The 16,257-nt window shown below is 42.4% G+C and overlaps 2 protein-coding genes across 4 annotated transcripts in view; one reads left to right on the forward strand and one right to left on the reverse strand.

Annotated features, from left to right (window-relative positions):
• The window catches only part of ETV6 (ETS variant transcription factor 6), a 218,554-nt gene extending 209,809 nt beyond the window's left edge, over positions 1 to 8,745 (reverse strand). The window contains exon 1 of one of the 3 annotated variants that reach the window (XM_028531572.2): positions 8,231 to 8,745. In XM_028531572.2, the coding sequence (XP_028387373.1) occupies positions 8,231 to 8,263 (33 nt within the window). In that variant the 5' untranslated portion in view covers positions 8,264 to 8,745. The remainder of the gene's footprint in view (positions 1 to 8,230) is intronic. The other 2 variants (XM_028531571.2, XM_028531573.2) reach the window with 2 other exon arrangements.
• LOC114512639 (galectin-1-like) lies at positions 1,838 to 3,351 on the forward strand. The gene is given in 3 exon segments (XM_036019330.1): positions 1,838 to 2,926; positions 2,929 to 3,126; positions 3,129 to 3,351. Coding segments are annotated over 3 exon segments (405 nt in total). The 5' UTR covers positions 1,838 to 2,880; the 3' UTR covers positions 3,290 to 3,351.
• Positions 8,746 to 16,257: the final 7,512 nt, after the last annotated feature.

A 16,257-nucleotide genomic window follows, 5' to 3' on the forward strand; every position in this document is an offset into this window, starting at 1 on the left:
GAGCCTGCAGATTTATTGAAGACTTCTTTCCTGGCTTCACTGGAGAGTGAAGTATTTTTCGTAAGTCACTTGTCCAGATAACTGAAGTGTAGCCTTTTCGAGCTTACCTTTATTTTATGCCAACCATTTTTGTTGGAGAGCATTCCAAAATGCATGACATTATTTCCTCATTTCCTAAATCTTGTAATTTAAAGTTTGTCTTTAATTAGGATGTCATTATTATGATCATGTATATATCATCAGTCATTGTGTGGTGCCATACAGCGGTGTTTAACCCTCTGTATGTGTGTCCTTTTGATGACGCTATGCTTTCAGGATTCTTGTCTTTTTTTTATCAGTTTTCCTTGGCCACACCATTAGAGAGACATGGCCTGAGGACAGAACACCTGACTGGGACTCTGGCTCAGACACAATGAACAATGTGACCTCGGGCATGCTATTTAAAAGCCTCCGGACTCAGTTGCGTCATCTGTTCCACGAGAAATTTGGGTTTTTCTTTCTTAGTCCACTCCTAGTACCTCCACAGCACACCTGTCTCTCCGCTTCCTTCTCTATGTCTGCTCTGACAACATGCTTCATTATAGCTGTCGGAATCCAGAAAGTTATGAAGTAAAAGCCAAAATTCTCTCTTCGTTCAAGTAAATGAAAACTATGCCGGTATGGTCACATGATCAGATGAAAAGAAAAAAAGATTATCCCTTTGGTAGAGGGGGATAATCAGGGAACACCTAAAAACAATTCAAATAAATTCTTAGAAATCAGTTTTAAAGATGTACATGAAGGATGGTTTTTAAAAAGCCACAGCATGATGTTCATGGATTGTGTAAGGAGTTTTAAAGGAAACAAAAACTTGTGGAAGGAGAAGAGACCAATCAAGGAGTGATACAGGTGAGGTGTGTACCCCTGAGGTTGGACGGGACAAGGGGATATAGCCTCAGCCTGTCACCCACTCAACTAAGAAGTAATTGGGCACTAGGAGAAAGAAGAGAGGCAGAGAGGAAAAAGAAAAGTTTCTTAGAAAAACATGAAGGGCTCAAAATGAAGCCAAATGAAAGACAAAATATGACCAGAGAACATCAGGTTGGTATAAAAACAGAATATCTGAACATTCATTCCAAAGTAGGTAGCACAGTGTGACCGCCTGGCTGTCCCTACTGTGACAGCAATGCCTACTACAACCCAGCTTCAGAGGAGACCAGAGAGGGAGCCAAAGTTAGGACTTCGATAAACATCTCTACCCGCTCCATTCCTGCCTCTCAGCTTGGCTTACGCAAAGCCCTGCCATCTCCCCATCACTCTTAGTTTCCCGGTTTTCTTCATAGCAACGGCAGCACTTGAGGACAGCATTGTGGAAAACGCTTTGGAGTTGTAGTCCCATGATGCAGATTCTGGCCCTGCAGTTGCAGATACAGCCTGTGAGATCTCAGGCCAGTACATCACCTAGCCACTCTGGGCTTCACGTTCCTCACCTGCAAAATGGGGAGAAAAACTACGTCCCTGAGAGGGTTGTTAAGAGTAAATGAGAGATAATGTAATAAAACACTTAATGCAAGGACCATCCACTAAATGATGCGGGTGGTGGTGATGGAGGAGGAGGGAAAGGAGGAACTGTGGAAACAATGGCCACTAAAACAGCACACAAACACCTTTGATTACATAGGATGGAGAAAACTCCCAAAATGCAAGTGTTCTACAGCTTCCCATAAGCACGGTCCTCAGGACTGAGTGAGCAGTTACGTGCACCTAGAAGTCCACAGCAATCGAGCACAAGCTAATGCCTTCCTTAGTCAGCCCCCTTTCCTGCCCATACTCTGAAAATTCCACCTCATTTACACAAAGACCAGGTGAACTGTATATTTTCACAACCTAAGAAGGAAGGGTTATCAAGCAAATAACATATTTGCCGTAATGTGCATATTTTGACACGGCAGGAACATTTTCAAACACACAGTAGCGCTCGTTCCAACAGATGACGCAAGTCATTTTTGCCTGTTCGCTGAGGTGCCCCAGTAGGCAACCTTTTATTAGTCTGGTTCCCATGTGTTCAAAAATCAATAAAAACGTGTCTGTTTTGGTAACAGGCTATAATTCTAACTTCTCCCTAATTCAGTCTACTGTTTTTCTCCCCAAATACTAGGGTTTTTGAACAGTCTCTAAGCTGGGCCCCTTTGGGCGTGGGAACCCGGAGTACTCTCACACTCATTCTGTTCAACAAACGCACACAGAGAGTGGATTCTTAAATGCATCTAAAAACAAATACAGCCGTGAAGGACTCTGCCAGAAAACAAACTCCAGTGTTCTTTCTAAAGTAGCATTCACAGAGAAAAATACGTCATTTGTATACCCCACACCCCAGGGGGCTACACTTGACACTGATTCACTCAGCTGGGAGATCCCACACCAAAGGGCAACTTTGGAAAATCGGTAATAAAAGGCAACTGCTCTTCAGGTCAGTCCCAACAACCCCTTGCCCCCTCACACCCAACCTTCGTCGGCATAAATGCAGCTCAACTCTGATTTACAGAATCTGGTTTATTTCTACCTTCCTCTGGTGCCCCCGTTAGGAATATTTTTTCCACTTGACTCGCCTATGCTGAGGGGGAGGTAAGCTACTTCTCTAGGACCAGCTGCCATGCTTTTGGCTGCTGTTTGAAGCAGGGAGCTTATCACACATAAATTGACATAGAAGCTTGGCTGCCCCCGGATAAAAAAGCCTATGGTCCATTCAAGGATTCCTCCAAAAAAACCCTGATAACATGTCCAGTGCCCTCAGCTCAAGGCGGAAGTACCAGTCCCTCATACACTGAAAAAAAAAAAAAAGCAGGGAGTCTTCAGATAGCTGGTTCTGCAGTCCCCAGGACCATTCTCCTGTCCTCAGGCATGGCTCGTGTGGGTCTGGTGGCCAACAACGTGAACCTCAAACCTGGGAGTGCATTCGAGTGCGGGGCCTGGTGGCCCCTGATGCCGAAGGCTTCATGCTGAACCTGGGCACAGATGGCAACAGTCTGTGCCTGCATTTCAGTCCTCGCTTCAAGGTACACAGGGCTGTCAACAACACTGTGTGTAACAGCAAGAACGCAGGGATGCGGGGGAAGGAGCACCGAGAGCCTGTCTTCCCCTTCTACCCTGAAGTGCTGCAGAGGTGTGCATCACCTTCAACAAGGCAGAGCTGACCATCAAGCTGCCAGATGGATACACCTTCAAGTTCCCCAACCGCCTCAACCTGGAGACCATCAATTACATGGGAGCAGAAGGTGACTTCAAGGTCAAGTGTGTGACCTTTGAATGAAGGCAGCCAGAAACCCATCACCCCCCATAAAAGCAGCTGCCTCTGAACCAGCAACAATAAAAGTATTGTTGCTTCAACCCCTCCAACATTGGGTATGTGAAGAGCTATCTGCACAGTCATGTTCATTGCAGCTTCATCCACAACAACCAGGAGACAGAAGTAAACCAATGTCCATCAACAGATGAATGGATAAAGATCAGGCATCTACATTACATGGAATATTGTGCAGCCTTAATAAAAAAGAAGGAAACCCTGTCACATGCTATAACATTGATGAGCCTCAAGCACATTGTGCTAAGTGAAATAAAAATAATGTATGATTGCGCTCATGTGAAGTATTTAAAGTAGTTCAAATCAAGGGCTGGGAAGAGAGGAAGGAAAACTAATGTTTAGTGGGTACAGAATTTCAGGGTTGCAAGATGAAAAAGTTCTACGTATCTGTTGCACAACAATGTGAATATACTTAACACTACTGAACTGTACATTTAAAAATAGTTAAGATGGCTCTGACCGGTGTGGTTCAGTTGGTTGGATACTGTCCCACAAAGCGAAAGGTTACTGGTTCAATTCCTGGTCAGGGCACATGCTTAGGTTGCTGGTTCAGTCTCTAGTTGGGGCGTATGCAAGGGGCAACCAATCAATATTTCTCTCTCACATGGATGTTTCTCTTCTCTTTCTTACTCCCTTCTGCCCTCTCTAAAAACAAGTAAAATTTTTTTAAAAAATTTAAAAAAGGCTAATAAATTTAATGTTATGTGTTTTATACCATAATAAAAAGATTACTGCTGCAAATGGTACAAATATAAGTCCATCAAGCCCTTCTTCCTTATCTCCCACTCCTACTCCTTCTTCTCACATCTAACAATACACCCTCTCTGCCCCATGTGCCCCCCACTCATCATCTTCCTTTGGCACGAACTTCCGTGCCCTCATACCAGCTGGCTTGTGATTAAAATGGACCACGCTAGGAAGTGCCACAGAGAGTGCGACCTATTGTATCGAATTTCCTTGGCCTTTTATAGGACTGAGAACCAGGAGGCCTGTGTGGCTCTAAACATGGCTCGGTCACCAATCAGCTGAAGCAAACCATTTAGCTCTCTGGACCTCCTCTCTATAAAAATAGGACGTTGGCCCAGTGATCTCTGAGATCTTCCAGCTCTGAGAGTCTAAAAGTTCCCTGATTTGACTGATAAGAAACTGAGGAAAACACAGAAGTCTGATAATCTGAACCTTCTAAAGTGATTCCTAAACTCCCTTTGTTGTATCTTTGATTCAATTCCTTTTTCTTGTTTGTTGGTCTGTCTTTGTTTAGACACAAAAGCAGTTCTTGAAAATTTTATCAAAATAATACCAAAATTCTACTGATGCTAACTTTGGGGCAGACCCAGGGCCTGAAACAGCAGTGGAACCCTAATAAATACTTTGTGCAAACTAGAGATGAAGGTGTTAAGTCACCCTGAGGTGCACAGGGACAAACAGAGGAAAGGGCTAAGACCTCATCCCAGGCCTCTCTTCGAAACAGCAAGCATTACTAAGAAAGACTTCCGTGCCATGTGCCAAGCCAGGTACTAGGACACAAAGTTAACCACCATTAAACTCAAGGAGCTCAGAGTCCAACAGGGGAAACCCAGAGAGCTTTCCAGTTAGTAGCAAAATAAAAAGATTTCGTCTGTGAAGAAAGCCAACCAGGACAGAGGGCAGGGAAGGGGGACCAGGGAAGTTATATGACTAGGTTTTGTTTTCTGGATAGCCCTCCCCGACTACAGCGCTGTGCCAAGCCTCACGGAGCACTGTGTCTACTGGGCCATAACCACTTTCCGCTGCAACTTGGCTGAACTTAAAACTGAACAGGTGACTTGAAGGTGAAGGCTGATGATGGAAAAGACAGCCTCTTCCTTCCTCCTTTGACCAGTACAGTCAGCCACTAAATCCTCTGAAAAAAAAAACAACAAAAATCATTGAGTCTTTTATGTAGTTAGCTGTCCCTGTCCTCAAATTTAAACAACTCCAAATGGTCAGAAACGGAAGCATTTAACCTCTCTGGAGGACAGTGCCACTATACATGCGGGCAGCTCAATGAAGGGATTCAGGGGGGGCTCAGTGATAGTTTAGGTGACCTTGAGCTAGTTGACCTGTCATCTGTAAAATGCGGGTCTGCTATTAACTTCCCTAGGTGAAGGGAACATGCTTAGAAAGCACAAAAGGAACATAAAAGCCACTATCATGCACACATTGTCAACCAGCACCATATAAACGACGTTTATAAAAGTGACACTGATTGACTCAGAAACTTTCACCTTGGAAATTCCACCTACATGGTACACTACTCAGAAGTAAACAACATCCTTCCTAAGGAACTGACTGCCTGCGGACCAGCTGCTAGTAAGGAATGAGAGCAAGTGAGGAAAGTTTCAGGAGCAGAGAGGAGTGCGGGAAATCTCTTCACATGCAGAGAGCCTTCCATGCGACACGTCTCCAGCACATCTGATTCATTAGCTCACCCTTGAAAGCTTCCGACAGCCCTTCTCTACTCCACAGAAAAGTGTATTGTTTACCGGACTCCAGAAGCAATCCCGGTACTTGCTTGCAGGTTACCAGCAAACATATTTATTATGCACTGTACCACATCCCAGGGACTAAATGAAACACTGCACCCACCACCAGAACATTTTCAGATGACCTGGAATAATCCCACTCCTTGATCTCCAGCACTTGTTATTGGAACATTGTGAATTAAACAAACTCCTCGGAAAAAATACACTTCACATATGCGCACTGAAACAGCAAGTCTGTAAATGTGTATACTTGATCCATAAAGAACAATCCAAAATAAGATACTTCTACTACTAGTGCAAAACCTTAAATTTATTTTTGAATTACATAGAAATACAGCGTCATGAGAAGAGGCACCTAAAAAGAAGTCAAAAACTAAGTATGAGAAAAGAAATGACAGGCGAACTATGGCTTCAATTTTTAGGTCACATTTAAGAAAGTGTTTTGTTGGGGTTTGCGACTGGTTCTGCATGTGCAGGTACGGAAAGGGACTGCTGCGCCCTTTTCCCACTAAAACACACAGTGAAATGAGCCACTTGGTAGCAATTCTGCCTGCAGCACGCACACAGAAGCCTATCAGAACAGTGGGGATAACAGTCTCTTTAGAGAAGGCATTGAGAAAAGTCACAGGAAGATTTTTCTGTTGTTGTTTCACCCTAAAATTACTGCCCATCATTGGCCCAGGTTTTCCTGGTGTCAGATTTACTGGCCTGCTAAATACAATTTACTGATTTAATACCCCATTATTTAGTTACCTCTGTTTGCGTTATGAAATGTCAAATAAATTAGATTTTCCGTATCGTAGGATTTTCTGAACTTGTTGGAGTGTTTAATTTACACAGCAAAAGAAACTGGTTTTGGAAGTATCAAAGTACCCTAAGTTCTTTACTCTGACACCCCCTATGCCACAGTATTGCTATCCCCCCCCAGATATGTACAATCACAGAAGCCCAAAAGTTTCATTGGGCATTTTTGTAAGGCAAAAACAAGGAAATGCAACTGACTTTTCCAGTTCACATCAAACCCATGAAAACCTTTCCTGGTAAGAAACTAAAATCTGAGTGTAAGTATGAAAACTTAGTAAGCCAACCTGATAAAACACTGTATTTCCTCTAAACAGATCCTAATGGAAAAGCAGTGTTCAAACAGGACTGGTTTCCCTAATTCCCCACAGATGAAGAAAACAGGTTATTTGTTCATTGTTTCTGCAGTGTGTACTCAATAAGCACACACTAAATAGGCCAAACCAAAACCAAACAAACTTCAGTTTCAGTCTTTCACAGAAGCAGACGGCTTTTCCACCTGGCAACTAATGGAACAGTGAAATAAATAAAGTGCACAAGAAATGCAGCCATGGGAAAAAAATAATTGGGGGAAATGGATAAATCATTCTGCCTCCTCAAGGTGGCAAACTTTACAACAACTTCTGAGAAGCAGCAAACCGAAGCACCAACAGCCTAGATTAGAGATAGATAGATAGATAGATATGCACAAACAACACTACTTGGAAACCAAGCACGGTGTTTGCAAATATCCAGCACATTGCATTTGCAACACTGCAAAACATGGCCAGAAAGCCGGGAGATTTCTACTCTTAGATACCCTCCCTGCACTGTCAAACAGGGAAGGTCATTTTGCCTGGTCACTCAGATAATTCCTTCTCTCCCTGCATCACAGGAGTTTTCTACTTTGAGATTGCTCCACTTTCACATGCATCGGAGTAAAATAACCATTCAGCAACTTTATTCACCTTAGTCAAAAGGAAAAGGGGGAGAGAAAGAAAGAGAAAGACATTCATTGTGCAATGCCCAGGAAAAGCTGACACCAGGACTGTTTCTCCGACAAGCGCTTGCAATTGCCGACGCGGGGAGGGGGTGGGGGGGTGGCAGAATCCTGTCTCATCAAACCTAGGGAGTCCTTAAAAAAAGAAATGATTCCATCCCAGTAGGGGCCGGAGAACTTTTTTTCTAAGGAGACCACCCCTCCGGAACAAAAGTTACATTTCAGTCACATGGTGGGAGTAGGAGTAAAGAGCAGTATTTTGTTTTTGTTTTGTTTTTTTAAGCGCACTAATTACGAGGGTGTTTTACAGCTCTAGAGACCACTCAGGCTCCTCCTGACCAATTGCGACGGGCATTCATTGTCAAAAAGAAAGGGGGTGGCGTGGGGGCGATGGAGCCGACAGGGGGCTCGGCCGGAGGAGTAGCAAGGTTACACTAAAGGGTACAAACAGCCGCCGCGAGCTGTATCTCCTTCCCTGGCACCCCAAATAATTTACTGAGATGAGAACGACTGCAACAGCCCCCTCTGAAGAGCCCAGCACGACTACCCTGGCCGGCGCAGCTCAAGGTTTCCGATCACGGAGAAGGAGGGGGAGAAGATCTTTACCTTAATGCTACACTGAGCAGGAGTCTCAGACATGTCTCACAGCGAGAAAGATCAGGAAGTTCTCAGTTTTTTTCCACTTTCCTTTCCTCTCCCCAACCCAGAAACGCTCCACGGCCAGTCGGACGCGGTCATTTAAGAAGTTTCTTCAGCATCTCTCCCGGCAGCCGCCCCGGGGGTCTGCGAGCGCGCGGGGCGGGCGGGGCGGCCGGCGGAGTTGGGTGCGCTGGGCGGCGGGGGCGTGGGAGCTGAGCCCCAGCGCAGCACGGGGTCTGCAGGTCGCGGCGCGGCGACCGACCGGGGGCGCAGCCCGGCCGGCCTCCCGCTCTCTCCTCCCACCCGCGGCCGGCGCCCCCGCCCCCAGCCCTCCCGCCGCTCTCCCTCGCTCGCTCTCTCGAATGTTTTCCTTCCTGGAAGAGAGAAACTGAAAGGCAGAACTGAGAAAGCTCTCTGCTCATTGATCTTGAGAGTTTCAGTGCAGAAACTGACGCGAATTCCCAGCACTGAGCTCTGTCTCTTAAAGGAGCCACCAGGAAATAAAAGCTCGGGTTACAGCCCGGCATCGGGGAAATAAAAGCTGGCCGTGGGGGAGGGGCGCCGACAAGGGTGCAGGCGGAGGAAACCCGGGAAGCCGGGCCGCGCGAGGCTGGGCTGGCTAGGCGGGCGGCACAGCCCACCCACCGCAGCACTGCCCAAGCGCCGGCGCCCGCCCTCCTCGCTGCGCCCCTCAGCCGGCTCAGGAGCTGGGTTTCCTAGGCTGAGCCAAACAATTGCCTCGCTCAAGGAAGACACGGTTAAAGAACGTTACACCGGGGTCCAGGAAACCACGAAACAGGTTTATTAAACGCCTCCCATCTTCCCCAGCTCCGTCTCTTTGATGCACAAGGTTTTCTCCCACAAAGCACAGAAAATTATATAGGAAGGGACATTCCAGTAAGGACGCAGAACCCAAAGGAGGAAATAAAACAATAGCCTTTGTTCTGCATCTCGACTGCTGCCTCTTTAAGAGAATCCACCAGGAAATGGGAGATCGGATTACAGCCTGCACACCGGGAAATGTGGGGAGAGCGAGCGCCGGAGCGCGACGCTGGAGACAAAGCCCCAGTGGCCGCGCTGCAGCCTCAGCAGGACGCCCCGGGTGGGGGGATACCCCGCGAAGGTGGGCTCTCCGAAAAGAGGGCGCACAGCGCGTGCTAGCCTGGGGCTGCGGCCGCCGCAGGCGCTTCCCCAACCGAGCACGCGTTCTAGGGAAGGGAAGGCTCCTGGGCAGTTATCAAAGACAGTTGAGTTCCTTTTCCTGACCACCGCCGCCCTCCCCCGCCCGCTTCCTCCCAGTTTCGGAATACTCCGTCCATTTAAAGAAATAGCGGTCGCTACCAACCGAAATAGGTGACTCGACTGCAAAGTTGACAGGACGTGTTCCTGAAAATAAAAGCCCTTCCCAGGACCACTGTTCTGGAACCGTCCTCGGCCGATTGAAGGACTTTGCGACCCTGCCAGGGGAGCAGTAAATGATTAGAAAAACAATTGAGGGGGAATTGAAGTCTGTGGGGCTGAGGGTTCTAGTCTAGGGTATGTATAAGTGGTCTGATTATTTTTTATTATTATTTATTGTTTCTCTAAGCGCTGTTAAGTATCCACTTCTGAAAACTGAAAACATTATAATTATATTTAAATCCCAAACTTTGCTAATACATACATAGAAGTTTAATGTGCGGAATGTGTGTTATGTTACAGATATACAGATGCATATATAAAAACATAGTGTGTGTGTTTATACTTAGAGACCAGGACAAATTTTCCAGACTCTCCCCATCCTACCTGCTGTCCTTCACTTCTCCAGAAGTTCAGGCTTTTTCACGTGCTCCTCAGAACACTCTGAACCAGAATTTATTAAAGAGATTGTGGTGGGAGAGTCCTGTTGCTGGGAAGGTGGGAATAACGAATATTTGTAAGCGTCTAGGGACCTCAGCAGTCTTTGTCACCTGGTAGTCCTGTCCTCCGCAAGAGACCTCATGTCCACAACAACTCTTGGATCACCTGCTGCCTCTCCACCCCAGCAATTATCTATCTGCCTTTGATCCCTGGGCTGATGTTGCAAACGTTGGTTCTGATGTCCTATTACTGGGTTAAATCTTAGAAACCTCGGTTTCAAATACTTATCAATGTAATAGTTGGCAACTCACTCTCAGCTTCTATAAATAGGGGTGCGGAGTAGTATCTATCTAAGATTTTTTTTTATTTTAATCATTGTTCAAGTACAGTTTTCTCCCACTTACTCCCATTCCAGCCCACCCACTATCTAAGATTCTTATGAGTATTAAATGAGCAAATATACACGAAATGTTCAATTACTTGAATACTTGTTACATACTTTATGTGCTCACCTAATGTTAGCTTCAATTATTTAACTATGACTGAAACAACTCTCAACTTCCCTTTGTATCTCCTTCCCCAAGTGACTCACTGAAGTAGCAGTTTGTATTAGAATGTATTGTATGTAGTGCCAAAGCAAAATACACAGTAGCAACTGTGGCAAAAATTGCTTTTAGACTAGGAATCGGCAATCTCTTCTTGTGAAGGGGCCAATAATAAATATTTTAGACTTTGTGCACAGAGGTAAAATTGAGGACATTGTGTAGATACTTATATAACAGGAGAGAAAACAAATATCCACAATTTTTTATTGACAAAAATGTAAAGTCCAATAGTAATAACAATTGTAATACAGGTCCAATGATGAGAGGAACGGAACCTTTTTTTTTTGGAGGTGGGGGAGAGGGTAGCATTTCACTTAAACCCCAATTCAAAGTGTTCTCTGTCATCAAAACTTACTGTAAATACTTATCTGTTAATATTGATCTATAATGAGATTTTTACAGATTTCGTTTTAAAAAATAACCTTTTCACCCGGGTAAGTACTGTCAAATATATCAATCCATCAGCATATTATGTTTTTACCATATTCACTGCTTAGAAGGCATTTATACAATCTATTAGAATTCTGTAAATTCTCCCGATATTTTCCCTTTAGCATGCCATTACATTGCAGATTAATAACTTCCAATTGAAGGTTAGGCGGAAGCACCAAAGTTGCATGGTTACATGGTTTTTAAATATGAAAATTTCCTTTTCACATACATCAAAATCCACAAACCACTGTTGGAACTGTAGTTTGAGTTGATAAAAAATTAAATGCTCCAAATTTGTGTCTGACTGGAAATCTCAATTATTGTTTTAACTTTTGACAGCATGGGAAGTATATAAAGCAGATTAATATTATTTGTGATTCAAACAATGTTATGTCAAAGCGACTTAATTGCAACATAAGCTTCACACATAGCTCTTTTGCCTTGTAGTTTTAGGTTGAATTCATGAAAACCATTATCACGTCTATAGCAAAAGCTAATTTCCAAAGCCATTCAGGGTTCAGTAATAGTTGTTGGGGGAAGTTCTTTTCATTAATTTATTCCCGTTTGTCAATTGTTTCCTCTGTGCCTTGTTTCCTGACTTCCTTTGCATAAACTGGGTGTCTTTTTCATATTTTGTTTAAATTCCTAGATTGTCTTTCTAGCTTTTCTTCTGTATATTAAATATAGTGGTTGTTCTTGAAGTCACAATTTGCATCTTTAATGATCACAGTTCATCTTCAAATAATATTATTTTAGTTTATGACTGTAAGAAATTTACCACAGCATGTTTTCATTTGTCCCTCTCCCACCCTTTGTATTGCCTTAATATTTAATTCCACATGTTATACATTGTCGGATTTTTGACATTAAAAAATTGTGAATATATGTATTTAATGAAGATAATAAAATATGTGTCTCTTGTTAATTTGCCCAGATATTTGTCCTCTCCGGTACTTTTTTATTACGTCTTGCAGACCAGCTGTCATTTTTCTTTGGCCTCAACAACTTTTTACAACATTTCTTGTATTGTAGTTTGTTGAACATGAAGTCTCTCAGCTTTTGTCTGCATGAGGATGTCTTTATTTCACACCCATTTTTGAAGGATAATTTTCACTGTATATAAAATTTTAGGTTGATAGATTTTTTTCCCCCTTTTGGCACTTTAAATATGTCATTCTATTTCTGTCTCCATTGTTTTCTTACTAAAAGTCATTTGTAGTTCACATTTTGGCTTCGTGTGTGCCGTGATTTTTTTTTTTTTTTTGGATACTTTGAACATCTGCTCTGTAAATGTGGTTTACAGAACTTTGACTGTGATGTGTCTAGGTATACTTTTCTTTCTGTTTACTCTGCTTGCTGTTGGCTGCCATTCATGGAACTGTAAGTTGATATTTTTCACTGTATTTGGAAAATTCTCATCTATTATCTCTTTGAATATTGTTTCTGCCCATTCTCTGTCTCCTCGCCTTTTATAGTTCTACATCTAATAATACAGATGTAGAACTATATAATATTGTTCCACAGGTCTCAAATGCTGTTTTTAAAATAATTTTTTCTTTGTGTGTTTCAGTTTGGATGCTTTCTATTTATCTCTTCTCAGATTTCTTTCCTCTGTATTGTCTATCTTACTGTTAGGCCCAGTTTTCCAATGTTTTACTTCTAATATTATTTCTAGCATCTCCATTTTTTATATTCTCTATCACTTTTCTATAGTTGCCCATATCTTCATTTCCACTTTTTATTTTAAGTCCTTTAACATTTTTGTCATGCTATAATTTTAACATCTGGAGCTATTTCTTGAGTAACTTCTGTTGATGGCTAACTTTCTAGACAATGGGTTACAGTTTCCTGCTTTTGTGTGTCTTGATTTTAATTTTCAATTTATGTAAAATTTGAGTAGACAATGAATTAAGTTACATTTTTCTCTAAAAAGGCCACTTTATAAGGCCACTAAATTGAGGCTGAGTAACTAATAATCCAGATTGTATTTATTCTATACTTATAGCTGAGGCGGATTTGGGCTCTGTTGTAATTTTTTAGTTTGATTCAATTCACCACTAGCCTCAAAAATTTTCAAGTCAGGATCAGGACTTTTCCTATAAGCAAATAGCATTTTGGAGCTGTTGTTCTCAGCCTTTCTGCTCTTCTTGTTATCTTCCTTAGTTTCTAGGTTTGGGAGAAGATCTCACTTCTCTTCTGCCCCCAGCCCCTATCTACCTTCCTTACCTGAAGTTCTGAGGAGCCAGGGGTTTTCTCTCAGCCCTTCTATCCTGCAAGTCTTTCTTAGCTTGAAAGTCCAATCTATCTCTGAGAGTTTCTCTTAGCTCTTCTTCATTGCCCTTGTTTTTGTGGTCCTACCCCAGCAGTAAGGGAGTATCAGTAGGAAACGGTTGTGAAGTCGTACGGTTTTGCTCTGTGCCCGTGACTCCTCTGGATTCTAACCTGTCACATCAGCCCGCACACTGCCATTAAAATCTGTTAAAAGTTAGGCTGATTTCTCCTTACCATTGTCTCTGGTGGATTCCTCTTCTCTATACTTTAGTCAGGGGTGAGAACCAATGTGGATCTTTTCTCTCATATGAAGGATTGTCATTTTCTGAAATTTAGTTCACTTTGTTTTCTCTGTGCTCTCCTCTGATGGTTTTTTAAAAACTATAATTATGTAGATTATCTGGTTTGTTTTGGGTGTTGGGGAGTGAATTACGGTCTCTTGTGACTTTCTACATACAAAGTGAAAGAGGAACTTAAATGTCTAATCTTTATCATCCAAAAGAGATGGGGAGGGGCAAAGAGTGGGGAGGAATGAACGGTTAAGAATATGTGGAAGTGGATGTGTTTAATTGAAAAACCTATAGCTATTACGGTAGAATAACGTTATACTTTAAAAATCAAAAGATAACACTTGAAGCAATATAAACTGCAATAAGAAACAGTGTCTGTATATCTATTGAACCATCATTCCTTAACCTAATGGGCATGCTTCTTTAAGAGGGGTCTGTCATAACTGAGAGTGGGAAAGAAGCAGAGAAGTGTTTATGCTTAAGCAAATAAGACATGGATTTTGAAATACTGAGAAACACTGCCCTAAACTATATAGTTTCTTTATTAAATCAGGGTACAGTCAAAGACGCATAATCATGTGTGTACATAGTGATTTTGTTTCTCTGAATCCATGCTGACTGATATAAGAAAGAAAATGTGTATATAGGGCAGGCAGTTGAGAAGAGCAGATGGATGTAAAGTGGATAACATCAAGAATAAACTACAACTCAAAAGCATGAGCTGGAATCCATGAGGATAGACTAAAAAACATGTCAGTTCTCATTGCATCTGACCTTGATGGCCTGGGTGTCCTGCACAAGCTGGGGCCCCTTGTCATAGAACTAAACGAACACACACTCCTGACTCAGGAGTTGCAGAAGCTCTACTAGTATCTGGGGGAATGAGGATGAGTCACCAGCTCACACACCAACAAGGTAAGGCAACAGATGGAATGACAATAAATGCAAACTACAAAATAACTGCTGTTTCATTTTTTTTTTTACCAACTCACACAAGTCTCTCATGGCCCACCCTAACTGGAAACAAAGAGGAGAACTCTGGGAATGTAGTTTAACCTATCCAAGTTGTTAAATTATAAAGTTACTACATATAATCAACTTTTGAAAAATGGTTTAATTTAATCTGTATTGTATTTTTTCCCATTATCATTTAGTTCCCTTATACCCCTCTCCCTCCAGCAATCACCACACTGTTGTCCATGTCCATGAGTCCTTTTCCTTTTTGTTCAATCCCTCCACTTCCTGAACTCCCCCTCCTTAGCTGTCATCCTGCTTTCCATTTATGAGTCTGTCCCCATTTTCCTTGTTATTTAGTTTGTTCATTAGATTCCACATATGAGTGAAATCATATGGTGTTTGTCTTTCTCTGACTGGCTTATTTCACTTAGCATAATGTTCTCCAGGTCCATCCACACTGTCGCAGGTGTAAAATTTTCTTCTTTTTACGGCCAAGTAGTATTCCACTATGTAAATGTGCCATAGTTGTTTTATGCACTCATCTACTGTTGAACACTTGGGCTGCTTTCATATCTTGGCAATTGTAAATAATGCTCCAATGAACATAGGGGTGCTTATGTTCAAATTAGTGTTTTGGGTTCCTTCAGATATAGTCTCAGAAGTGGGATTGCTGGGTCAAAAAGCAACTCCATTTTTTATTTTTTGAGGTATCTCCATACTTCTTTCCACAGTGGCTGCACCAATCTGCATTCCCACCAACAGTACAAAAGGGGTCCCCTTTCTCCACATCCTTGCCAGCACTTGTTGTTTATTGATTAATTGATGATAGCCACTCTGACAGGTATGAGGTGATATGTCATTGTGGTTTTAATTTGCATCTCTCTGATGACTAGTGACATGGAGCATCTTTTCATATGTCTATCGGCCATCTGTAGGTCCCCTTTGGAGAAGTATCTATTCAGGCTATTCGCCTATTTTTTAATTGGGTTGTGTTTTGGTGGGGGGGGGAAGTGTTGAGTTTTGTGAGTTCTTTATAAATTTTGGATATTAACCCCGTATCAGATGTATCAGCAAATATGTTCTCCCATTGTGTGGGTTGTCTTTATTTTGTTGATGATTTCCTTTGCTATGCAAAAACTTTTTAGTTTGATGTAGTCGCATTTGTTTATTTTTTCTTTTGTTTCCCTTGCCTGGGGAGATATATCAAATAAGATATTGCTATGAGCAATGTCCAAGATTTTGCTGCCTATGTTTTTTTCTATGATTTTTATGGTTTTGGGTGTAACATTTAGGTCTTTGATCCATTTTGAATTTATTCTTGTGTGGTGTAAGAAGGTAGTCTAGTTTCATTTTTCTGCATGTATCTGTCCAATTTTCCCAACTATCTTTAATCCATTTTATGTGCTTGCTTCCTTTGTCAAATATTAATTGACTAGAAAAGTGTGGCTTTATTTCTGGGCTCTCTGTTCTGTTCCATTGATCTATGTGTCTGTTTTTATGCCAGTGCCAGGCTGTTTTAATTACTGTAACCTTATATTATAGTTTCATATTAGGTAGCATGATTCTTCATCTTTGCTCTTTCTCAGGATTCCTGTTGCTA

Source organism: Phyllostomus discolor, chromosome 2, assembly GCF_004126475.2.
Source record: "Phyllostomus discolor isolate MPI-MPIP mPhyDis1 chromosome 2, mPhyDis1.pri.v3, whole genome shotgun sequence".
Lineage (NCBI taxonomy): Eukaryota > Metazoa > Chordata > Mammalia > Chiroptera > Phyllostomidae > Phyllostomus > Phyllostomus discolor.